Genomic DNA, 25,923 nt, shown 5'->3' on the forward strand with positions numbered 1-25,923 from the left:
AGTGCAGTGGGAGGCCAGAAGTCAGATGTCCTCTCCACTGGGCTGGAGTCAGGGTGTTGGCTGACCTAGGTCCTCCCGAAAGCTCCTGAAGATGGCCGGTTTCTGTTACTGGCCCGTGCCAGCCTCGAGGCTGTCTGTGTCACTTGGGTCATGGCCTACAGCATCATGCCTTTCTATCATAAGGTCACTCTGGCTCTGAGTCCTACAAGAACCCTCACAGTCACACTGGCTCCACTTGGATTACACTCACCATCTCTCCTTCACTGGGTCACATCTGTAAGGTCCCTTTTCCCACAGAAGGTAACCCAGATCTTGAGGACTTGGCCTGCATCTTTGGCAGTCATTATTCAGAGACTTCCTGTACTTAATAGCCAGAAGTGTCACCTGGAAACCCTTCACTTTCCAGAGGAGGAGAGTTAGCAGCTAGGGCTGCCAGCCACCCTCATGTGTGCCAGGGCAAGGCACGTGCCCTGGCTGCGAGTCCAACGTTAGAGGAGAAAAAGGCCAACTTCAGAAGACACTGGGTGACACATGGAATGGAAAAGGACAACTTAGGTCACCCCTTTCTGTGCCTTCTTCCCTCTCGTTACTTCCGAAACAAAGTCTCCCTGGTCCAGCGGTCCTCACCTCTCTGACTGCCTCCGCCCTCTGTAGCACAGAGCCCAAGGTGCCAGCGGCAGCAGCAAGGAAGCAGAATTAACCAACGTCCTTGTTAACTTATTTATTGCTCCTTTTCCCACTCTCCTGGTTTTTCATACAAGGTACCCACAGAAAATCTCCTTTTTAAATTGTATGTTAAAGTTTGTAAGATAAGAAGGGGGGGTAGTAAGGTGTTAATGTCAAAAATGTAAATAATAATGATGTAATTAAGTAATTATTGAGTGGTATGGGATCTAGCAAAGTGAATGTGGGTGGCATTTGGATAAATGGAAAGCAAATCAGATTTGATTTCAACTTTGGGTTGGGGACAAATGTCCTATCTGAGCTCTCTGGGGTTCAAAGTGAAAAGCACCAGGCAAAATATGGCCAGAGAAGGTGCTTGATCCAGGAAGCTGGAATCCCAGTTTTTTCTGAGAAACCCCCGTGAAAGCCTTGCAACCCTGGCCATCCTGTCTTCCAAAATCCAGGGATGAGGAAGGAGAAACTGGACAAAGAAATATTTTGTGGCCGTGTGGCCTCGGGAACACCACGAGGTGCCTAGTTTCATATGCGTGCAAATGAACATAACCAACGGGCATGGTGGCTCTTGCCTGTGATCACAGCTACTCTGGAGGCAGGGACAGGAAGATCAAAGGTCAAGGCCAGCCCTGGCCCCATTTCAACCAATAAAAAACTGGGCATGGTGGTGCATACCTGTCATCTCAGCTACACGAGAGGCATAGTTAGGAGAATTGTGGTACAAACTAGCCTGGGCAAAATCACAAGACCCTATCTCAAAAACAACCAAAGCAAAATGGGCTGGACATGTGGCTCAAGTGGTAGAGCACCTGCTTAGCAAACACAAGGCCCTGAGTTCAAACCCCAGTACTGCTGAAACAACAAAAAAGTGAGGATAGTCATTGATCCTACTTCTTAAGGCTGTCATGAGAAGCAAATGAGCTAAAATGTGAAAGGTGGGTGTTTGGTAAGTGTGGGGAGACATTTGTGGCTGTTATTATTATTATTTACTCCCATATCTGTTGGGCGTGGCCCTGCACAGTTTCTGCACTTTCTCTGAATTCTCCTAACAGCTCCTTGAGAGGGTGAATCCCCCCACCCCACTTCACAAATGGGGAAACTCTGGTTCACAGAAACTCAGTCTCCTGCTCAGGAGGCTCCCTTCTTTCATCCTTTCAGTGTCAAAACCCAAACCCCAAGCTCTCTTCATCATTTAGCTTCTCTGAGCCTCAGTTTTCCTCATTGCTAAATGGGAGAGCTAAACATTCCTGAACACTGACTGAAAAGCAAAGAGCCCAAGTGATCACCAAGAAGGAGGAGGATACTATGACCATGCTGTAAATGAAGAAACAGAGGCCCAGACAGGGAAAATGCTTTGCCCAAGGTCGCAGAGCAGGGCTGTGGAATGAGAATCCACACTGATTTCAAAGCCTCAAAACTGGAAAAGAAATGACTATTCTCCAGGCCCCCACCTGCCCAGGAGACAGGCAAATGCAAGCAAGTGGGCCTCTTACCTTACAAGTATACTGCCAATGGCTAGGCAAACCACCATCCGAGAAGTCTCAGGTGACACCTCCATGCAGACTGGAAGGAGCCCTTCCTTAGCTCTGCACTGGGGGAACAAGGAGCAGTTTGGCATGGGGGTGCAGGCTGGCTCCTTCACTTGCCCCCTCCAGGCCAGTGATCAGTGCACAACATTCTGTAGCCACCCTGCCTGTCTCCTCCTCCTCCAAGCATCTTAGTCACCATAAGCATCTGCATGAAGAACTCATGGTGGCCACAGGGTCAGTACACCTTCATTTGCTCACTATGGGTGCAAGAAGGGAGGAGTTGGACCCCTCTGTGAACAGATGGGGCTGGCACTTTTCTGCAAGCTTGCTGTAACTGTCCCTTCTGTGCTCACCAGCTGTCTGAGACCACTTCCCAAAGCTCCAACTCCCAAGATAGCCACTTTTGGAAAACTCAGAGGGATCCCCTGTGACATCCTGGCTTCCCAGCCTCTGGCACTGTATGGTCAGAGCCAGGATCCTCAGTGGCCCTGGAAATTCCAGGCACTGATTCCAGGACCACATCACACTCTTCCTCCCTGCTGACACTGTTCCCACTAGTCAAGCCAGAGGATGTCATGTAAAAACTGCTCCTCTCAGACTTGTGTGCACTTGACCCTGGCTAGTACCCTGCAATAGGCCAGCTCCCCTTCCCCTGCCCACGCCTAGAATATCAGAGCCGTCTGGCCTGGAGATGTCATCCTGCTGAAAGACCAGGCCCCTGATCAGAGACAATGACAGCCCCTCACTCCATGCCACCGAGCAAATGCCAGGGCCTCTCTGGCTTCGTCCCTGGTCTGAGTGCTGAGATTTCTCAATGTTTCTAGGAACCCATGTGTACAATGGCACCCACCTGGGGGCCTCCAGGATGTCTCTGTTCCTTAGAGGCTTCCGGGGGCCACCTGACATTGGGACTGGAGATGGACACTTATCTTAGAGCTACATTTTCACAGCAAAAGCATCATGCGGAGCAGGTAGTTAAGCTGACAAGATTTGTCCTGCAGCTGCAAACCCATCACTGGTTTTTGCACATTTCTGTTCCTGATAAGCAAGAGCTTAGTAATGCTTTGTATATCCTCAGCACCATGATGGCGGGGATTCGCCTGTGCCCGTTAGGGGTATTGGGGGAGGCTAAGCCTTTCCACCCCAAGGGACAAATCTGCCTTCTGGGAGGAGTTCCTGATTTATCAGCCACTTAAATAAGCAGTTACATCTAAGGCCACACAAAAGGTCCCCACCTAGGAGCTGCAGGGGAAAGGAGCAGTTCTACTGAATTCTAACTTCGGGGAATGAGTAACACATAGCACTTAGAAGTATAAACTGCATTCTGACTCCAAGCTTGCTGCGTGACCTTGGTCGAGTCACCTAGCCTTGCTGAGCTTCCACTTCCGTTCTATTGGGACAGAAATCTCGGCTGCCTAGTTGTCATGGACACCATTGGGGCAATATGGAAAGTCTGGTCCCACCTGGTTCCAGTACAAAGCAAGAGCCAAGCATTGAGGAAGACCCTTCCTTATCAGGTGACCCCACTGCAGGGTGGCCACACTCTCTCTGGCCGTTCCTGTTGTCCACTCACTGTGTACATTGGGTTCAGATGGATGAGGGTTCCCGCTGAGCTAAGGAAGCTTAAGTTTCACAGTTTGGTCTTTGTAAGTCTGTGTACTTTCTCTCAGAGAGTTCTCTAGGAGAGCACATGCTTGAGGCCCCGTGACACACAGGTCTGCCTCTGTACTCGCCATCTTACCAGGCGGCAGAGCAGGGAACAGCTGTAAGAGCCCTGGAGGGGGCCAGGGAGCCTTCTTCATGGAGCTCAGAGCAAACTCCAGGCCCGGCCTCTGTCCATCCCCAGGTTGCACCTCAAATAGCCATCACATCCACCCCTCATATCTGTCCCCAGAAGACAGTTATCTCTGTTATCATTGTCCCTTTTAAAGTCAAAGAGCCCCAAAGGAGAAAGCAGAGGCTAGGGGCATGGCTCAAGTGGTAGAGCGCCTTCCTAACAAGTACAAAGCCCTGAGTTCAAACCCCAGTACTGACACACAAAAAAAAAAAGGAAAGAAAGAAAGGCAAGGAGGGATGGGGGAGGGAAGGAGGGAAGGAAGGAGGTATGTTCCAAGACCTCAGGTCAGCAAGTCACCAGAACAGGCTGGGTTTTGAAAAGGTGCCTAATTCTTATTCTATCATTTATTTGTTCTCATCCATCTCAAGAAACTCTGATGGCTTTATAATCTGTCACAAGAAAACTTCCTTGTGTGTTAGTCTTGGGTCTCCATGGCACCAGCTGGCATCACCTGGAGGGTCTCTTCCTCCAGCTCCCCTTAGTCTGGGTGGGCAGTGCTGGGTAGCATACCATTAAATGACACCTTCTATTTACTTTTACTTTTGTGAGCATTTAACACATCACTTAATACCAAGGTGGGGAGTGACTTCATGCAGTAGGAGACTGTCTTACAAGTCTAGTGTCCTCTGTGATGCCTGGAGGTACTGGACACTGGAGAGGAACCCCACAGGGCCTCACAGTACCAGTCTTCTTCAGGGCTCCTGAACTTGACCGCAGCCTTTGATCTTCTACAGGTTACTTTCTTTGGATATCTGGAAACAGCTGGGGTTCTGGTGTCATTCCACAAATGTCACTCCCTTTCTCTGAGCCTTGGTTTTCACCCCTGGAAAATGGGGTGAATAATTTTCCCCCTCTGGGACGCAGAAGGATTTTAAGAGGTGACCCACATAACACTTAGCCTTCCCCAAGCAGCACTCATTAAATCTTAGCTGTTCCTGTCGCGCAGGACCTGGTGCAGAGTGGGACCAGCTGGTGCATGGTAGACATCTTAGGCACTTGCCATACACCAGGCTTAGTTATGCAGAATTTACATTGGCTGCCTCATTTATAATCACTAATAAGCCATGGGTTGACACTATCATTTCCCCTATTTTTTGCATATGAACAGAGAGGTTACGTGACTTGCGCCGGGACACACAGTTGGCATTCATTAAGTGTGCATCACGAGTGTGGATAGAAATGTGCAACACAGCGCCAAGCACAGAGTTAAGAGCTAAAAAACCAAATCATGTCGCAGAAGTTGGAAGGTCCAGAAGGCTGGGAGGGGCTGTCCAAGGAGCAGCGAGGAGGGGGAAGAGGAGCCTGTGTTCCCAGCGGTCCGGGGCACGTTAGAGCGGACAGGGTGGCGGCGGGGCGGGAAGCCCCAGGTTCGGGAGGACCAGGGCGCAGGCGGAGCAGGCGTTACCTTGGGCGGCATGGCGAAGACCACGGGCAGCAGCGCCAGTGGCGCGAGCAGCAGCACCAGCAGCCGCCGCGCGCTCCACACCTTCTTGGCCAGCGCCGCCAGCGCCGCCATCCGCGCGATCGCCGGCGCACGGGTGGCCCGAATGCCCTGCCGGGCGGCGAGCAGGGCTTAAAGCCCGGGGGAGGGCCGGGGAGGGGCCGCGCCGGAACCGCCCTCTTCTCCTCCCTGGGACCGGGCGGGGAGGCCAGGACAATCGCGGAAAGTCAGGGACAAGACGCGGGAACAGGGGCCCGGCCACGCGGGCGGGGTGGCCTAGCGCATCACAGCTTCCCAGCTGGGTGACGGCCGCCACCTGAGTGGCCCTGAGCCACGAGTGGCCTCGGGCCCTGTTCGGAAGTGGGGGTGGTGGCCCTGGCGGCCTGGGCAAGTGTGACTGTCACCATGAGTGTGACACTCGGCTCAGGGTCTAGGCCAGCAAGTGCTCCCTGGGAGTTGTCCCTGTCCCCGTCGCCAGCGGTGCCATTCTTCTCTGCCAAAGTCACCTGCAGGCTGTGCCCGGGAATGCGATGCAGCCGTTGGGTCAAGTGGTGGTGGCAGCTTCGTCTTTAGCAAAGTGTCCCCCAGGGCGCCTGTGGCCTCTCACATCTCGGTCAGCGACATTCCTCCACACCCCGGCAGCACTTGGTAACGTCGCAGGTTCTTATTCCAGACACTCTGATAGGAGTGTGAAAACATGTCACCGTGGTTTCTCTGTTTTCCTAAAGAAAAGTGATGCTCACATCCTTTCACTGTGAATTTGGTGAACTCTCCTCCCCTCCCGTGCCTACTTATTACTACTATTTTGGTGGCATTAGGGATTGAACTCAGGACTTTGTATTTGCTAGGCAAGTTTGAGGCTCATCTGCAATTGAATATTTGTCCTTTTGTAACTGGCTTATTTCACTTAATGTGTCTTCAGTGTTCATCCTGTATTATCAAATGTTTCTTTTCCTTTTTAATTTTATGTTATGGTTTTTACATTTACTTACATGTGTGTACATTATTTGGGCCACCTCCCCCCCTAATTTTCTAATTTTTCTTTTTCCTTCTTCCTCCCTCCCTCCCTCCTTCCTTCCTTCCTTCCTTCCTTTCTTTCCAGATAGGGTCATGTAGCCCAGGAGGCTGACCTTGAACTCTCAGTCCTCCTGCCTCTTAGTGCTGGGATTACAGATATGCACCACCACACAGGGTTTTCTTTCCTTTTTATGCCTAAATAGTACTTCAGTGTGTGTGTGTGTGTGCATATGGCTATCTATCTGTTCTCAATTTTGTTTGCCCATTCATTCACTGATAGATACTGAGTGGTTTCTGCCCTTTGACAATTACAAATACTGCTGCCATGTCCCTGCTTCCCAGAAGTGGGATTGCTGAGCCTTGTTGCGTTTTTGTGCTTCCTGCAGTGAGGAAGGGCCATACTCTCTTCCTCAGACACTGCACCATTTTGCATTCAATCAACAGTGTACAAGGACTCCAATTTCACGGTGTCCTTACCAACGCTCATTCCTGGGTATTCTTCCCCCACAACAGCCATACTAATGGGTGGGAAGGGGCATCTCATTGTGATTTAAAAAAAAATCCAGTGCTTGGGATCAGCCCCAGGACCTTGCTCCCTGCACCCTGAGGTCCATCCTCAGCCTCATGGTGATCTGGGGTGCATCGCTAGTGGTTCCTGCCATGAAGCATTTTCTCATGTGCTTATCCGCCCTCTGCATAGCGCATTGGAACAAAGTCCTTCCTTCTGAGTTGCGTGTATATTTTGTTGCTTTAAGGCCTTTCCAGCGCTTGGTGGAGGCGCTACACTACAGCGTATGTACAGCATGGTCTATTGCTCTTGCATTTTGAAAGAAATGCCGAGAACTTTTCTCACCTCTATGTCTCTTCACCTTACCCTGATTAAAATATTATCATTTTCAATATTTCTTCTACATACATTTAGAGCACACCAGACTATTATAATTTTTGCTTCAAGTTCAAGCATAATTTAGAAAACTCAATATATCAATGTCAGCTATTAATATAGCTACATTAACTCCTGTCTAATGTTTGCAGGGATATCTTTTCCTACTTTTTTTAAAGATATGCTTCTATACTTACAATGTGTTTCTGTTTTTAAGTTACACAGCTAGTAAGGGATATAATGTGTTTCATGTATCCAGTCTGACATTCTCTGGTTTTTAGTTGGACTATTTATTCTGTTTACATTTAATGTAATTGTTTATATGGCTGGATTTAAGTGTCTCATTTTGGTACTTGGTTTTTAGTTATCTATTTGTTCTTTGTTCCTGTTTCTTCTCTCTTGCCTTCTTTTGTGACAACTGAATATCATGTTTGGTATCCCACTTATTTCCTGTGTTACTTTTTAGCCATCCTTCTGTTACTACTTTAGTGATTATGCTAGAGACTATGATGTGTGTCTTTGTCACAGTCTGTTTCCAAAGATGACAAAGTCCTTCAGGCACAGGGTAAGAGCCTCTCAGCATCATCCCTCTCACCTCCCTCCCAGCCTTTGTATCCTACAGTCCCCACCTTATGTGTTCTATAAACCCAGTGTGGCGGTGAAGCTCACTTATGCTAACTGTGAGAGATAATTGTTACAGCTGCAGAAAATATGTGAGACAGCTGTAGATCTGGTTGATGGTAGCTTAAGAACACCAATTGTGAGAATATTTTACCATGGGGATAATAAAATGCCACAAATTACTTTCCCCCTCAAAAAGCCAGTTATTAAACATTTACCAGAATCCTGCTGTATAAATTCCACAATGTTATCTTTTTCTTTTTCTTTCTTTCTTTTCATACTTTCTTTCTTTACATTCTTTCTTTCCCTTCCTTCCTTCCTTCTTTCCTTCCTTCCTTCCTCCCTCCCTCTCTCCCTCCCTCCTTCCCTTCTTTTCTGATACTGCGGTTTGAACTCAGGGTCTACACCTTGAGCCACCCCACCAGCCCTATTAATTAATTAATTAATTTGTTTATTTACTGTGAAAGGCTTTTTACTATTTGCCAGGACTGACTTTAAACCATGATCCTCCTGATCTCTGCCTCTTGAGTAGCTAGGATTATAAGCCACTGGCACCAGGCTTATTGTTATAATTCTTAAAAGAATCAATAATAATATTTTAAAGATGTGTGTAAATATACTAAAAAAAAATGAAAGTGCTCGAAAGATGTTTTAATATTTCCCTGTCTCTTCATTCCTTCCTACAGATCCAAGGTTTGAGAGGCCAGCATTCCTTTAACTGTTTCTTGTAGTACTGGTCTGTGAAAATGCATTCTCTCTGCTTCTGTTTTTCTGAAATCATCTTTATTTTTTTTCCCCTTTATTTTCAAAGTTACTTTCAGTGGACATAGAATCCAAGTTGTCAGTTTTTTGGTTTTTTTCCAGCACTTTAAGAATGTCATTCCACTGTCTTCAAGTTCGCGCTGTTTTTGGTAAGAACTTCACCATTTGGATGGCTGTTCCCCTGGAGGTAAGCACTTCTTGTTATGCCTGTTGTAAGGTCTCCAGCAGTTAGGTCTGAGGAGAGCTTAGGTTGCTTTCCTTGGCTTTTGCTGAGGTGCTTGGATCTGGGCATTGGTGTCTTTCATCACCTTGAGAATGTTTTCAGCCATCATCTCTTCATATACTTCTTGTACCCCATACTCTCTTTGGTCCCCTCTAGAACTCCAGTTATACTTACAATACAGCATTTGGTATTATCTCACAAATTTCATATTCTTTCTTCATATTTTCCCCTTCTTTTCTCTGTGTTTCTCTTGGGCTCTTTTACATTTCCTGTCTTCAGCTTTGATAATTCCTCCCCTCACTGGGTTCAGTTGCTTTAGATCTAAGTCTTCATTCTAGACTTAGTGGTGGTATTTTTCAAAACCACCATTTTCAGTCACTTTTTAATAGTTTCCAAGTCTCTGCTGAAATATCCCACTTATTTGTGCATGATTCCATTTTTGTCATACCTTTTTGTTGTGGTGGTTGTGGTTGGTTTTTATAGTTTGGCTGAAAATTCAAAAATCTGGGCCAACTCCATATCTGCTTCTATTGTTTCTCTTGTCTGTTGTCTGGCACGTTTCTTGCCACACAGTTTTGTGTGTTTGTTAATCCTTGAACGTGGACGTTCTGTGGGAAGGGGCAGTAAAGAATGAAGTAAAGGCTGCTTCCTCCTTTCCCTGCACGGCTGTCAGAGAGTAGACTTCACCAGTCCCACCTGTAGTGCTCACTCAGCTTTGGTGCAGTTTTAGTTCATCCCTGGCTCCAACTCTTCTGAGGGCAGAAGGAGAACTTTTCCTCCAGGAGGCCTGGGGAGCAAGTGCAGGTGAGGTTAGAGGTCTCAGCTAAGCAGTAAGGCTGCCTGAGTTGGGAATGGCAGAGTTCTTTCTTTCTGTATGGCCAAGTTACCATGGTATTGGTCTTTAGGAAGTGAGGTTTTCTTCCAAATCCTGCTTCCTGTTTCCTGCAGCTGGAAAGGTATTTTTAGTCCTGTTCTCCTCTATCCAGCTTTGGAGGACTGTAGCAGCCTTGCATGGCTGTCCCTTAGCTACCCTGCACCCCTCTCAGTATCTGGTAGCCAAAAGCCTGGAGTGCCTGGGAGGGAAGGGCACCTCTCAATTTCTCCACCCACTCCCAGTATTTTATAGGTGGAAATGTGCACCACCTCAGCTTTTCTCTGGGTTCCCCTGTCCTGCTCCTGCCCCCACTTTTGACAGTGCCTTGTCCTTTCTCTGGGAGATCCTTCTCACTCTCCTCCCTGCAGCCCTTCAGTGGGTCATCCCTGCCTGTGATAAAATCCTACAGCACAAGGCAGCAGGCAGACTTGGAGCTATGTGAGCAGGGTTCCACTCCATCCTCAACTATGCAGCAGCTGGGGACAGTCGGGCTGGCCTGTCCTTCCCCACCTGAGGCCAACTCCTCTTGACACTTGCACTGGGATCTGAAGCCACAGAGACATCTCTCCCGTGATGCTCTTGACACTTCCTCTTAAAATTTATTTCTTTTAGGTTTCTTTGTATCCCTAGCTCATTATGAATTTTTTTAAAGTATAATTTTCTTACCTAGAAAGCCTCTGGGGGGGTTGTTAGAGTGGGAGCAAAGGTCATCAGCCAGAAGTACAACTCTGTCAAAAACTACTAACAACACAACGTGTCTAATAAGGCATAAGTGTATCAAAACGGCAGAACCATGGGGTCATTTCCTGCCTGTCATGAGAAACCTAGAGCATTTCATTTGGTGAAAACTCATCTTTCCACATTGAATTCCACAGACTACTAGGACTTAGAGCGTGTGATGTTGCAGGGGAAGCTGGGGATGAAGGACCTTAGGGAACTACTCAGACTTGATGCACCTGGAAGGATCCTCTCAGATCCAGCCTTTACTGGAGCTCAGAGTTCAGCCAGCCATGGTGCTGAACCTCCAGACCTACTGTTTGAGCTCCTACCCCTTTCCCTGGAGACTGGGGAAGATTGCTGCAGGCCTGTGAGGATACTTTTTTTTTTTTTAATAAAATGTATCTAGGAAGGGGTAAAAAATTAGAATCTTGCAAAGTTATAACAAAGAGAATAACAAAGTAAATTCTCTGATCTCCAGTGTCAGGCATTCATGAGCGTTCTCAGGTTAGTGTTTGAACCATTCACAAGAGTCAGCGTAAGCCAAGCATGGTGATGCACAGCTGTAATCCCAGCCCTTAGGAGCTGAGGAAGGAGGATCACGAGTTCAAGATCAGCCTGGACTGAATAAAAAAGAAGAAAAAAAGAATCAGCTTCACAAAACTTTGCAATCATAATTTTTACAAAACTTGAATTTAATTGAGTTTTTGAGCTACATGAATTGCTAAAGAATGTTGGTTTCCCACCTCATTTATTCATGAATAACAGGAGCAAGCACTCCTGAGCACTAACTCCACGCTGGGCATGGTCCTAAGCTATCCAGGAAAAGTCATTGAACATTCAATAACGCTATGAAGTAGGCCCTCGGACAACCCCTCAGCTCAGAGGAGGAAACTGAAGTACAAAGAGTTTGAGAAACTTGTCCAAGGACGCACAGCTATTAAGTGGGAATTCAAACCTTAGAAGTTAGCTCTGAGTCCATGTGCCTAACCACGACACAGTAATGACTCACAGCACTGAGCTCCTCTGTGTGCAGGGCCCCACCATCTGCAGGATCAGCCAACCATGGAAGAAAAGTATTTCTTAAAACTGGCATGCACAGATTCTTCGTCATTGTCCCCTGAACAATACAGTGTCACAACTACTCATAGCATTTCTGTCATATCAGGCATCCTAACTAACCTAGAAGTGATTTAAATTATAGAGGGGATGTAGGCATACAAAGATTATACCATTTTATAGAAAGCACTGGGACATCCATGGATTTGGATATCATGTGGTATCCTGGAACCAATCTCCCAGGGGCACCAAGGAACAACTGTATGTTTATTAGGTATGGGGACTTCAACAGTAAGCATTAAACAAAGAAAACAGGAGTAAATAGTCTCCATGTTCCAAGTCCCCAGGTATTAAAAAAAGAGTTGTCAACAATTAGAGTGTGCTCACTCTCCAGGCCAATCCCCAGTGTCATTGTCCTCAGGTATCAAGGCCACCCAGCACAGTGGTTCTCAACCCTGGCAGCATGTTGGAATCCTGGGGAATTTTAAAATGCTGATGCCCAGGCCCTGGCCTCGGAGAGGCTGAGCTCACATCTAAGCTGTTGCCTGGGCATTGGGAGGTTGTAGAGGTGCAGCCAGAATGAAGAAGCACCATGTGCACAACTCCGCTGCTGTTCACTCTCTGGCTCCTTAAAATCGAATCCAACTTTTGCCAGATTCTGGTGGAATCATTTCTCTGGTGCAATGCCTGAACAGCTCTTCCATCTCATCGCATTGGGTTTCAGGACATCCCCAACTCTGGCTGCTGAACAGCTCTGGGACCCAAGTGGTGCCTGTGCTGTGGTAGGGGCTGTGCCAATGCAAACTTAATATCAAAATGTCAGACTTGCTTTTCCCAGCAGCAAACATGGAAATGATCACACATATGTTTTGTCATTTGTTTTCATCAGTATTTTCTGGATGGCAGCTCCTTGCCAGGCTATGCATACAATAATGAGTGACACCAAAAAGTGAAAACCCCTGCCCTTCTGGAACTTCCCTTTGGTGGAAAGAGACAAATGACAACAAAAAGGTGGGTAAAATGTTATCACAGTCAAAAGGTAAAAAAAGAGGACGAATGCTGTGGAGAAAGGGAGGTAGGGAAATGAAACAGAGATGCAGTAGGGTGGGTTGCCAGAGAAGGCCTCTACAGACCCTGAGTTAAGCAAAGAGCTAAGAAGCATGGAGAACCATGGTGGCCACTCTGGTAAGTGAGGGACATTTCTGGAGAGAGTAGTCATGTGCAGTGGCTCCCAGGCAGGAGCAAACTTGACAGTGGCTCCCAGGCAGGAGCAAACTTGACAGGTCTTAGTCATGAAGATCTGGAGTCAGCTGGGCACTGGTGGCTCACACCTGAAATCCTAGCTACTCAGGAGGCAGAGATCAGGAAGACCATAGTTTAAAGTTGCCTAGGCAAATAGTTTTTGAGACCTGATCTCGAAAAACCCCATCACAAAAATGGGCTGGTAGAGTGGCTCAAATGGTAGAGCACCTGCCTAGCAAGTATGGAGCCCTGAGTTCAAACCCCAGTAACACCAAAAACCAAAATAACAACAACAACAAAAAACCAAATCTGGGGTCAGAGATAGGATCAGAAGCACAACCAGCATGCCAATGACACATGATCTTGAAAGCCCAAGAAGGAGTGACGAGGAGAGTCACTGCAGAGATGTAGGCAGAGTGGCACATTCTGCTTTCATTTATAAAACAATCAGCACATTGAGACAGAATTCACAAATATGAGTACTGTTCCCTTGTAACAATTCGCCCACTTAAAAGTGTACAGCCCGATGGCTTTAGTACATTCACTGTGCAACCATCACTAACTAAAATTCGTCTAGAACATGTTCTTCATTCTTTAAAGAAACCCCACACCATTAGCAGTCAGTCACTCTCATCTCCCAGCGACCTCCCCAGTCCAGGAAGCTGGATCCCCTTTCTGTCTCTACAGCTTGGCCTGTTCTAGGCAATTCACACAGCTGAAATCATGTAGCGTGTGGTCCTTTGGTGCCTGGCTTCTCCATGTCTTAGCAAGCATTAGCACTTTGTTCCTTTTCATTGCTGAGTAATATTTCATTGTATGATGTAATGATTTCATTATTCATTCTTCAGTTGATAGACGTTTGGATTGCTCACCTTTTGGGTTATTATGAGCAATGCTGCTCTGAACCTTAGTGTACACATTTTTGTAAGGACAGGGGTTTTCATTTCTCTTAGCAGCTGCATTTCCGTGTCACATGGAAACTCTATGCCTAATGCTTTGAGGAGCCACCAGACTGTTTTCTAAGGGTCTCACATACAGTATTTCAGTCATCAGCAGGGTAGGAGGGTCCCGATGTCCCCATATCCTTGCCAGCAGTGCTTGTTGTTAGCTGCTCTTCTTACTGCAGCATCCCGGGAGGCCCCCTGGCTGAGATGGTGGTTGCTCAGAGTGGAGTTGCAATGGCAGGGACGGAAGGAAGTGATTCAGGTCTGGTGTGTTTTGCCAGTGGAGCTTGCTGGGGGCGGAACTGTTAGTGGAACGAATGCGCCTGCCCGTGGAATATTTCTCAAGTGTGGGAGGCACTGGTGAGTTCGAGGAGAATGTTATGTGGTGGCACAGACATCTGAACGACAACATTAAGTAGCAGAACGGGAAAGTCACTCCCCATGTCGCTTTTCCTTAGCTCTTCATTACTACTGCAGAGAGGATCAGGTGGGAGTCAGGACCCCTGCAACACCTTACTCCCTGGAACCTTCCTTTTAACTGACAGAGAGGGTCAGGGTTAGAGCCTCTGGCCTCTTTCTGGAGCTGGACAGCATTGTTTTATGTGTATTTTATTTATCACTTCGACTTACACCAACTGATTTTTGTTTTTTATTAAAGTCTGTGTGACTTTGTAAGACCTTCTTTTAAATGAAATCTATTTAGATTTACAATGCAAAGAAAAATGCTAAGTTCCCACTGGGCAGAGAGGGCCTGGTTAGAACAAAATTCCCAACCTCGGTCGCAGAGATCTGCGGTTTGGGAAGGCATGAGATGGCAAGGAGGGCCAGCGAGGGTCGGGGCTCGCCCTGTCCTAGTCATTCTGCTGCATTCCTGTAAACCCTAAGGGCAAGTTATTTCCCAGTGGATTTGCTCAAAGCTCTGATGAAACTTTCTCCCATGACCTTTCAGGTTGAGACCTAACCCTAAGCAGGCCCAACAGCGGCTTCATCAAAGGCTGCAGGCAACCTTGTGTGCAGAACAAGGCCCTCCGAAGAGCACTTTGGCCCGAGCGTGGGAGGATGGGGAACTCCAAACCGGAAACCCTGTTCTGAGGGATCTGGACCAGTTGACAGCAAAGAAAGCGATCCATTCCCCAAAGGCCCGGGTGGATGTCACCAGGGCCCCTGGGCTGGCTCCATAGTTCCAGAACCAGATTAAGAGTACAATGTCTGACCTTGGAACAGACATTTCAATCTGTGGTTCAAATATAACAGTAATAGGATTAACAGTCGCAAGACATATGCTGCACCTACCAGATGCTGTGTACAGCTCTTTATCTATATTCACTCATCTCACCCTGACAATGACCCATTTACATACTTTTTGAACCTATCATCCTGCATTAAACAAAGTCACATTCAAATTCTGGCTGGGCTACTCACTTGCCTGTTACGGGGAAGAGATTTAACTTAGCCAGGCTGTTTCCTCATCTAAAATGAGAACTACAGCAGATGCTGGTGGCTCACACCTGTAATTCCAGCTACTCAGGAGGCAGAGATCAAGAGGATCATGGTTTACAGTCAGCCCAGGTAAATAATTCGTGAGATCCTATCTGGAAAAAACCCATCACAAAAAAGGACTGGTGGACTAGTTCAAGCGGTAAAAGTACCTGAGGCCCTGAGTTCAAACCCCAATGCCACACACACACACACACACACAAACAATAAAATTAAATAAAATGAGAACTACAATAGCATGTACCCCCAAGGCTATGATGAGAGGATTAATAAGCAAGGGCGGAGCCCTGTAATCGCACAGCAGAAGTGTTCAACCCTGGACAACCATTATTAGTATTCTCCCTTGACCCCACTGAGAGTTGGGGGTGCATGTCCCACCTCTTCATAGTGGGTGGGGCTTGTGATGGTCCAACCAAGAGGAAGAGTATGGGAAAATAAGGTTGCAGAACTTCCAAGGCACAGGTCTGCCTGGTTCACTAACTCTTGAAAGCCTCACCCTTGAAACCCATATTTGAAGGAAAACCACATAGAGGGGGCAGGGGGAAGATCCAAGCCCCCAACCAACAGCCACCATCAGCTAGGTGGCACATGAGCAAAGGAGCCTCAGCTGGGCCCAGCCTGAGTCTCCCAGCTGAGACTGTATGTGGAAGCCCACCCCACACCACCCTGTCCAAATCTCTGACCCAGGTCACCCTAAGCCAAGAGATGGCTCTTCATACCACCATTCTTTTTCCTATGAAGATTACAGCTTCTTAGAGGAGACAGCCTGCAAGACACCAGGTTCCCAGCTCGATGACTTGGACCATAGAACCCTATGGGCTTTGAGGTTGAACCCACTAACTTCTGCTCTGTTTCTTCCTCTTTACATGAAAAGGAGTGGACTGTGGGAGGGAATTTGTAAAAAGTTTCCTCAGTCAATGGATGGTTTGGCTAACATTCATTTTTATCCCCCTGATAGGTATGTCCACTGGGCAGCTGATGAAACTGAGGCTTGCACACAGCTGCTCTCCTGTCCCCACCTAAACATGAAGCTGCTTTCTTTTTTATTTATTTACTTTGTGGTGGCAGTGGGCCTTTAACTCAGGGCCTCACAATGGCTAGGAAAGTGCTCTACTACTTGAGCAATGCTTCCACTCCTTTCTACTTTAGTTTTTTTATTTTAAACAGGATCTCAGCATTCTAATCTGGGGCTGACCTCAGACCACGGTCCTCCTATTTATGCTTCCCCTGGAGCTGGGATGGCAGGCATGTACTATCATGCCCAGCTTATGTGTTGAGATGGGTGGGGGGGGTCTCATAAATTTTTTGTCCAGGCTGGCCTTGAACCACAGTCTTCCTGATCTCCTTCTGAATAGCTGAGATCACAGGCGTGAGCCACCACACACGTGCTGTTTAACTTACGTGGGAGGCGTAAATAGGAGGATCATAGTCCAAGCCAGCCTGGGCAAAAACATGAGACTCTACTCAAAAAAATAACTAAAGCAAAAAGGTCTGGGGTCGTAGCTCAAGTGGTTGAGCGAGGCTCTCTCATTTAGTTGTCCCCAGCCTTTGTACCACTGCCGGAGCTGCCAGACCCCACGGTGAGAGGACTTGTGGCAAGAGGTCCCTGGAACTATGCTGGTCTGATCACTGACACCCAAGGCAAACTAGAGAATATGAGTGGGAGCACTTGTAATTTTATCACAGTAACATTAGTGTGCTGGTCACTGTCCATCACTGACCACATGCGGAGCCAATCAACTTGGAAGCAGGAAGGTTTGTTTTGGCTCATGGTTCAGAGGTCTAAGTCCATGGTCACCTGGTCCCTCCCTGTGGGCCTGTGATGAGGCCCAGCATCATGGCGGAGAGGCTGTAGTGGAGCAGAACTGCTCACTTCATGGTGACCAAGAATCAGAAAGGAAGGACTCAGGGACAAGATACACCTGTCAAAGTCAGTGACCTACTTCCTCCAACTAGGCCATAGCTCCTACTAACCTATTCAACTGTGAACTCAGCAACGGGTTAATCCACTGCTAAAGTTCCATTGATGAAATTAGCACTCTCGTGATCCAATCACCTCTCAGTAGCACCACCAGCTGGGGACCAAGCCTTCAGCGCATGAGTCTTTTGGAGGAACACTATATCCAAACCATAACAATAGGGATGAATAATAACTACTAATTCTCGTGAGACCATGCCTACCATTTATACGCTTGTGTTTCAAGCACTGTCCTAAAATTTTTGTGTATAGCAATACATAGAAAATACATACTGATGCCAGGTGTGGTGGTCGATGGTTGTAATCCCAGCACTCAGGAGACCGAGACAGAATTGTGAGTTCAAAGCCATATCTGAGCTTCGGAGTGAAACCTCGTCTCAAAAAAAACAAACAAACAAATAAACAAAAACCCTTTCATACTGGCCAGTGTATAACTAATGGGAAAGATTGCATCTATATTTACTTAATGGAGGATAAACAGGTATCTAGGAGGAGGTGGGGAGGTTGGGTGGGGCATGGACTTCTCATATCCAGTTTCCAAGGCATTCAGGGACATTTCTCTGGAGTACATTATCAATTTTTGCTGGTGTTTACTCCTAGCAGGCTGGTGTATCCATGTGATCAAACTCCAGTCAATGAGAAGTAAAATAAAAGTTGTGTGGGACTTTTAGGACTATGTCTTTAAAGGAGCTTGCCATATGGTTCTCCTCTCCCTTCCTCCTACTTGATTCCTGGAATATGGGCATAATGGCTTGAGCTCTAGCAGTCATATTGTTATCCTGGTCGCCCCCAATAAGCCATGCTTCCCGGTATTGACACCCTTGTATAGCCCCCTCCCATGGTAACCCTGGGCATGGCTATGTGACTTGCTTTTGCTACAGGGACATCAGCAAATGTGATGCAAACAAAGGTTCAATAGCCACTTGCAGGTTAGGGCTTATCTCTTGAAATACTTCCTCTGGCATCTGGTGTCATACTACAAAAGGTTTAGGGTAGACTACCAAATGATGACTCTAGAGGGGGACCCTGGAAGATAAGAAGTCGTTTTGGATGTCCTGGGCCCCGCCAAGCTCCCAGCTAATTACAGCCAGCTAAATGGCCCCAACTACACCACACGAAGCAGAAGAACCTTCCTAGCTGAGCCCAGGTGGCCGTACAATTGTGAGAAATAACAAAGTCAGTGCTGTTTTCAGTTTTGAAGTGATTTGTCATGTAGTAGACAACAGGAACACAAGTGACCTTGAGAATGGCAGGTGCATCATGAGGCTGGCAAAGCAGGTAGGAGCCCAGAGCTTATTAGTGCACGGGCCAACCTCTTACTTCTTTTCGAGGACAGTTAAGCCCCAGTGTTGAGCCTGATGTGTTCATGACTTTAGGCATCTGCAACCGAGGTTGCTGTGTTGAGGTCACTGAAGGAAACCACTCACTTCTAACTACTTTTCATGTTTATTCACTTAGCACAGGCCTAGCGACCTACCAACCCCTCATTAAATGGTACTAATGATTTGCAACTGGAAAATAACGAGCTGTGTAAGTTGTGAGTGGATGTGTTCATTATAGTCACCAGCCCAGTTATCCAGGGCTTTCTATAGGCCAGCACTGCTGGGAGCTTAAATGAACCACTGGATCCTGGCTAGTTCTTCAACTCCATTCCCACCTACCCCTCTTCAACCACTGTACACCACACTCTTCGTGACCTGCTTCCTGCTATTAGAACACACCAAGCTCTGCTTTACTACCACCTCTGCCTGGATCTCTGTGGGCACCCTCTCCCAACCCCCACCAGCACAGTGCCCGGTTCCTTCTCTCTCAGATCTCAATCCAAATGTCACCTCCCCCAAGGAGCCTCCATGATCCCCCAATCTAAGGAAAGTCTACTGCACTCACTGCATACAGTCCCCGCGCTTCCTTCACCATTTGAAATTATTTCCCACTAGGTTAAACTCCATGAGTATGAGGGGTCCCATTGTCCCCCGCCACACTCCTGGTGCCTAGAACGATGCCTGCTAGAGGATCGGTGCATATCAAATGGCTAAACCTGTTTTATATCAAAGCATTTGATTGCTACAACCACCAATCACAATCACAAGTATCATTCATCACCAGGCATTATTCTGGGTGCTGGAGACAGCGGGGCTGAGGCCGGGTGTAGGCCCCACTCACAGAGCTGTCCTCTGAGTCTTTCTATGAGAAGGTAAGTGTGGAAAGCATGCGCACTGCTGTGAAAAAAAAAATAAAGCAGGGAAGGGGGGAGAGCAGGGAGGGGGCATCACAGCTTCCAGTGTTCTCTCCTGCTTGGTGCCACTGTCAGCATCTTTGAGCGTGACATTTCACTGGTGCCTCTGCAGCTCCAAGAGTAATATTGGCTTTGAGGCAGGTCCCAGCAGAGAGCCTCAGTCTGGGGAGGGGGAGTCTTCCCCCTGGGTCTCCTGGAGGTCTCTCAGGCCTTTCCTCGCTATGGGGAAGGCCTGGAGCTGTGACAACTGCAGGTTCTGGGCAGTCCCCTACCCGCCTCTACCCTGGACAGAGGGGGTCGGCTCACAAATACGAAGAAGCCTTTGATCGGCATGGGACCCCCAGGGTTCTGACTGTTTTTTGTTCCAAACCACAGGCCAGGATTGCATTCTGCCTTGCCTCCAGCTGGGAAAGGCGTTGGGTAGGTGGAGTGTGTGTGTGCGCGCATGCATGGCACATGCTTGGGGAGGGGGTGGGAGGCTCACGTGGATCTTTGACTCTCTCCAATGAGCAGGCTAGGCACACATCATCTACTACATCTAAGGAACCAGCAGCAGACCCAATGGGTTCCCTGCCCAGGGTCTGTGTTTTAGCTGGGGACACAGCCAGCCAGCACAAGAGCAGTGGGCTCAGGAATGTTAGGTGGTCATGAGCACAACACAAGGGAATGGAGATGAGAAGCAGGTGGGCAGGTGTGAGTTACCTCTGCACAGGGTGTTTAGGGACCTTCCTCAGACAATGTACATCTGGCAGAGACCTGAAGGGAATGCAGGAGGCAGTGGAGGAAGTATTCCAGGTGTGTAGGAAGGTGAGGAATGGGGTGGGTGGGTGGAAATGGGGGAGTAGAGTGGGGAGAAGGTAAGCCCTGGGTGGGGCAGGTGCTTCCATGGACCCTGAGGGAGGTGGGGACCAATGGAGTGTTCCGAACAGAGGAATGACGGGATCCAAATTGAGATGTAGGATTCCTCAAGCTACTGTGGGGAAGGAGGGCACAGCAAGGAGTCCCGTGAGGAGGAAGCTGGGAAGGTCAGGCATAGGATCACGAGGCCCTGGAGCCAAGGAGCAACGAGGAGGAGGAACATAACCATAGGTTGTTTGTGTATTCATAAGCTTTTTAGAGAAGTGAACTATAAATACAGAAAAGCTCACATATAAGCAAGTGTGCATACACTTTGATGGAGTTTTACAAACCAAATCCACCTGTGGACCCAGCACTGAAATAAGAACTAGAACTTCCCATCTGCCAGGAGCCTCCTGTCCCTGCCCTCCCCTAGGCACAATAACTCTCCTAGCTCCTGATTACATTTTCCAAGTAAAGTTGCCAGATTTGCTGCTGTGTTGGCTAGACTGGGGTTGGACATGGAGTCACAGGAGCCCCACTCCCCCCATTCAGGGCTGAGGGCCGGGTCCGAGCTGTCCTTTCCTAAGGTTGTGGTAGGAGCAGAGACCAAGGATGGAACCAGAAGGCTATTTGGGACTTGTTGGGTTGGAGACACCAGGGGAGGTCCCAGACTATCTTCTCTAGGGGTTGCAAGCACAAAACACAAATGCCCAAATGCTCTTAGGGCCAAGTAACATGGGGGTGACGAGGGGAACAAGGTCTGAGTGAGAAACATTCTGCTCCCCTCTCAATTCTGTAAGAACTGCAGCACAAACGTGCAGATGGATGGTGACTGGCAGGTGGCCTGAGTGGAGACAAGAGGAAGGGGTGGTGATGTCTTAGGAATGGGGAACATGTGGCCGGTTCTCCTGGCAATATTTCCAAAGAAGTCAGATATGTCGATTATTGTATGACACCATCCCAAGTGTTTTAACAATGGTGACTAAAAAATAACATTACCTGGGTACAACAAAAAATGTCTTCATGGTCAGCAATCAGTTTGATTCACATCAAATGCTTCACTTTGAAGACAGGGAAACTTAGGCCCAAAGAAATCTGGCACTCTCCCCAAACTCATAGTTTGCTGGAAACAGAGACTGGCCAGACCTAGTAGGGTAGAGCTCCTGAGGTTATCTTGGACAGGTCTGGAGTCAAGCCTGTCACTCCCGTCTTTGATCTAAACATGCAGTCCAATGATTCTACAGGCCCCAACTTGATGAGAAAGGCAGTAGAATGCTGTGAACAGCGTGTCTTGCAAGACTGGGAGCCATATCTGTCTGGGTTGGAATGCTTAGGGCTTCAAGTGACAGAACACCTGAATGACAGCAGCTTCAGGTTCAAAGATGTCTACATATGTGCATAATATGCAGGGGAAAGAAGATTTGAGGGCTGATGTCAGGAAGGACAGGCTCACTTCAGTTAAATTGGTTATAGCTAACGTGTTGAGGAGTGAGTAAATGAAGATCAAGGGTGAAAGGAGGAAACGAGAGAAAGCAGGAATTGGGAAGAAAAGAGGGAAGTAGAGGAGAGAGTAGAAGGAGGCAGGAAGGAGAGGGGAGAAGGGGAAGTGGAGAGAAGTTTCTCCTTTACCTCTACCTGTCTGCAGAGAATGACAGTAACTTGCGACCTCTGGTGGCAAAAGAGGCCCACAGTCCTTTGAGGTTGCAATACTCCTAATTAGACTCAGGAGACACCTCATTCCCAAAAACGTTGTTCAGGCAGGACTGTGAGGACCTGGGCTTCCCCATCAGGGCCCAGGTAGTGAGTGACAGCTGGCCATATTAGGGAGGCAAGTGAGGCACTTGTCTAGGGCACAAATTAAAGGGGGATACTAAAAACTCAATAATCAAGAAAAATATTTAATAGTTTTAAAAATCAAATCTGCAAACTATGACTTACAGGCCAGCTGCCTATCTTTGTAAATAAAGTTTCAAAGAAACCAGAGTCAGGATTAGGTTATACTTTGCTTCATCAGATTATACCCCATATGGTTTCACTAATGTGGGCCTTCCCAAATACCTCAGCCAGTGCTGGCATCTGAACTCAGTTTTCCTGCTCCTGAAACCAGACTGTCAAACTTCCTTCCATACTACTTCACCATTATGACTGTCTACTTCCTGTGATGTAAATCCTCTATCTACATAAACTTAAAGGAGCTTTGTATCAATCACTGCTTACCACTGCATATCTGTGTCTACATATACACTCAAAACAGTTTCATAAAGAAATACACTTTCTAATCTATGCTTGATTTTTAAAATGTTGGTTATATCACACTAAATTGTTTTAAGTTGAACACATCATGTACACAACAACAAAACCACTGGACTAAAGGGCTGATAAAGACAAACTATCCCCAACTGAGACTGAAGAGAATAATGTTCTCATGATATGGTTCAATGCCACCGCTGTGACAGGAGGAATACAAGTCACAATATGGGAGAAAGCCTGCCCTAGACTGGTTTTATGCTTTTCTGGGGGAAGTAGAGGGTGGTACTGGGGCTTGAACTCAGGACCTTTCACTTTATCACTTGAGCCACACCCAAGTCCCTAGATTATTTTAAATACCCAATTCTACCTGAAACATGTCTTATGTACATAATAAACTCCTGAGAACAGAGAACTGCAGATGATAATGGCACTTAACAAGATGATCACAGAGCACTTAAAAATATCCCAACACCTTTATTTAGGTCTAATCTCACTCATAGCATTTCTTCACATTTACTTTGAAAAACAGCTGAACTGTGTGTGGTTATCACACACACTCTTCTACCCAACCATGGACCTTTTTCTGCCTCTCAGGCGTACTTCATCCAATTTCTTTAGCACTGGCCTGGACTTTTTGGAGGAGGTGGAGTAGCTCTTCAGACAGGCCTCAAACACAGGCTCGGTGTTGGGGTGGGTGCTGAGGAAGGCTTTCTCTAGGACGTAGAGGTCAACTCCCTTGTCCTCTGGAAGTCCCGAAATGAAACTGAGCCCAAAGTCTATGAGCACCAGGTTGAGCTGCTCGAGGGGTGGCTTCAGCAGCATATTGGAGGTGGTAAGGTCACCATGGATGAGGTCCTCATCGTGCATTCGAGCCAAAACCTGCCCAACTTTCTTGGCTAAGCCAAAGAGGCTCTGGGGAGTTTTTTCAGTCTCCATAGTAGATTGAATATAATCTCGAACAGTCACTGAGCCTTCAATTTCCTCCATATATAAGCAGTTACAAACATAGTCCACAAAAAAGACAACTGGGGCAGATATTCCTGCAATCAATACATAAGCGGTTAGTGGCTTAAATTCCTTTTCTTCTTTTTACAGTAGGCTTTATTTTCAGACTGAGCTGGTTTTCCAGACTAAATCTACTTATTTGAGAAGATCTAGGAATGCTGTAGAAAATGGCACAGCTTCTCCAGATGTCTGTCTCCCCCACACCCCCCCACACACACTCAAGCCCAGTGGGACTATGACTGAGCCCACCCAAGTTAGGTATAGAGGTGCCAAAGCTCCCTCCTCCTCCCAAACACCCTTTACAACTGGACTTCATCACCACACTTACTCCGTAAAAAGTAAACAAAGAGTCAGAGGGGAGGCTAGGCCCAGTCAGAGCAGTTTTTGACAAGGACACAAACAGGAGGCTAAGCAGTCTGTCTGTTTAGAAATTCATCTTTGTGAAACCCTGAAGTCACACTAACTTCTCTAAGCCTCAGCTTCTGCTGTTTCAAGGACAATTCCTTCAACTAATGAATCTTTACTGAATGTCAACCATGCTTGGGACACCTTCTAAAAACTGACGACAGGCATGTCAACGGGGGACACGGAGGTAAACAAGGCAGCTCATGTTTAATGCAACTTTTATCACAAAGTAAAATGGAAATTGTGAAATTTAACTTCATTAAACTTAGTTCAAGGGGTACTAATGTACCTGCTTGCTCACCACTTAATTTCCGCCCCCCTTCCCCAGCTCTTCCAGTACCTAACAATGTCCTTGTGCACAGTAGGTGCCTAAAAAAAAAAAAAAAAAAAAAAAAACCTAGTGAGAAAAAGGCAAGAATTATAAAAGCAAAAGGCCAACGCTTCTGAATCAGAGGGATCGGCCACTTACTAGCTGTGCAACCTTGGGCAAGTTACTTTCCCTCTCTGAGCTTCAGTTTCTCATCTGAGGACAGTGTTTCTGGTGGCGACACACAATGATGTCGTAATGGGGAAAAAATGAACGACTTTAAAGAAATCTGACATTTATTGAGGGCTATGTATCGGGCACGCATTCGAACGTGATGCACGGCATACACACGTCGCCTAACGGTCTCCGTCACGAATGCCTTTACTTCCCTTTTCCATTACAGGTTGAGGAAACTGAGGCGGAGAGGTTCAGCACTTCTTGGAATGCTACACGTGAGGCAGCGAATCCCGACAGCCTGGCCCTACGGCAAGTGCTTGTCATCACATCTGCTTCCTAAGACTAATGAACGAGGAGACAGCGACAGCAAACTGAGCCGGTGAAATGGGAAGCGGGCGCATGTTCACTGCGGAGCAACAGTGGCAGAGCCGAGCCGAGCAGCCAGCGGCATGGCTCTCGGACAAATGCGGGTTGCTCCAAGACCACGCGACCTCCTAAGAATGAACGAAGACAGGAGCGAGAGGCCACTTCCTAGAGGCCTAGGAAGACGGTTCGAACGCAGAAACTACGGAGCTGGGTATCGGGGCCGCCTTACCTACGCGGCGGCAGCGCAGCAGCGCGCGGGCCTCCTGCACCGTCCGCCGCCGGCCGAGTCGCGCCTCCAGCGCTGGGTGCCGGTAGCCCTTGGGGAAGCGGTGCTTCACCACGGCCGCGCGGCCCTGGAAGTGGCCGCGGAACACCCGCGCCTCGGCGCCTTGCTTCACCAGCTCCAGGCTGCTCAGGAAGCGGCTGTTCCGCTCCCGGGCCGCGGCCAACGCCTCAGCCTCCGCCGAAGCCGCTTCCGTAACCTCAGCCATTACCACCACACAGCCCTACTACTCTTTCCGGAAGCTGCCGTAGGCGCTTCCGCCCGCTCCGGAAACCCTCGACTTCTTCCGCAACTCAACACCTCCCCTCCGACACTTCCACCCTGTGGGAGTGGTTCCGCCTCCCGACCTTTCCGCCCTTTGCGAGATCTTTGGTATCTCTCAGGAACCGCTCTTGTGGTCCGCCCCTAGCCTTCGTCCATCTCCGTACTCATTCGGCAACTCTCGGTACAATTCCTCACTTCTCGGCTCTCTCCGGAAACCCTCGGTAACACTCCCGGAAGGCTTTGGGGCCGTCCCAGTTTTTCGGCTCTTTCCGGAAAACTTCGGCCTCTCTCAAGGAAATCGCTTTGGGATTTTCTGCTCCTTCAGTAGTCTTCTACATCCTGGAAAGATTTGGCTCCTAGTGGCCTCTTTTTTGGGCTCCTCGCCCCTTGACTCCTGAACTCCCCCCCCCGCCCCCGCACAGGGGCTTACCTAGCCAAAGCAGACAACAAACCATTTCTCCATCGTCTTAGGTGCTAGGATCATGACT

General features: G+C 47.9%; 2 protein-coding genes and 1 long non-coding RNA gene across 6 annotated transcripts in view; 1 reads left to right on the forward strand and 2 right to left on the reverse strand.

The window, feature by feature from the left end:
- Window positions 1-5,596, reverse strand: part of Slc13a3 (solute carrier family 13 member 3) — a 68,063-nt gene extending 62,467 nt beyond the window's left edge. For all 3 annotated transcript variants that reach the window (XM_074074910.1, XM_074074909.1, XM_020168108.2), the window contains exon 1: window positions 5,450-5,596. In XM_074074910.1, the coding sequence (XP_073931011.1) occupies window positions 5,450-5,560 (111 nt within the window). In that variant the 5' untranslated portion in view covers window positions 5,561-5,596. The remainder of the gene's footprint in view (window positions 1-5,449) is intronic.
- Window positions 5,595-15,218, forward strand: LOC141423418 (uncharacterized). 2 transcript variants are annotated; one of them, XR_012448285.1, is made up of 3 exons: window positions 5,595-6,133; window positions 12,531-12,652; window positions 14,777-15,218. It is a non-coding gene; the product is annotated as an uncharacterized lncRNA (long non-coding RNA). The 2 variants fall into 2 exon arrangements; XR_012448286.1 differs by lacking the exon at window positions 5,595-6,133 and adding an exon at window positions 8,627-8,955.
- A 7,864-nt stretch (window positions 15,219-23,082) lies between these two features.
- On the reverse strand, window positions 23,083-25,587 carry Tp53rk (TP53 regulating kinase). The gene is made up of 2 exons (XM_020168111.2): window positions 25,118-25,587; window positions 23,083-23,668 (listed from the first exon to the last, which is right to left on the reverse strand). Exons 1-2 carry the CDS (start codon window positions 25,377-25,379, stop codon window positions 23,190-23,192), a joined length of 741 nt encoding a protein of 246 aa, XP_020023700.1. The 5' UTR covers window positions 25,380-25,587; the 3' UTR covers window positions 23,083-23,189.
- Between the last annotated feature and the right edge of the window lie 336 nt (window positions 25,588-25,923).

The sequence above is a fragment of the Castor canadensis genome, chromosome 5, assembly GCF_047511655.1.
Source record: "Castor canadensis chromosome 5, mCasCan1.hap1v2, whole genome shotgun sequence".
Taxonomy (NCBI): Eukaryota; Metazoa; Chordata; class Mammalia; order Rodentia; family Castoridae; genus Castor; species Castor canadensis.

Excerpts from the sequence above, each read along its gene's own strand:
- Tp53rk (XM_020168111.2), bottom strand. The coding sequence starts at position 25,379 with ATGGCTGAGGTTACGGAAGCGGCTTCGGCGGAGGCTGAGGCGTTGGCC. Across the intron at positions 23,669-25,117 it reads GCTGCGCTGCCGCCGCGTAG|GAATATCTGCCCCAGTTGTC; the intron begins GTAAGGCGGCCC and ends TATTGATTGCAG.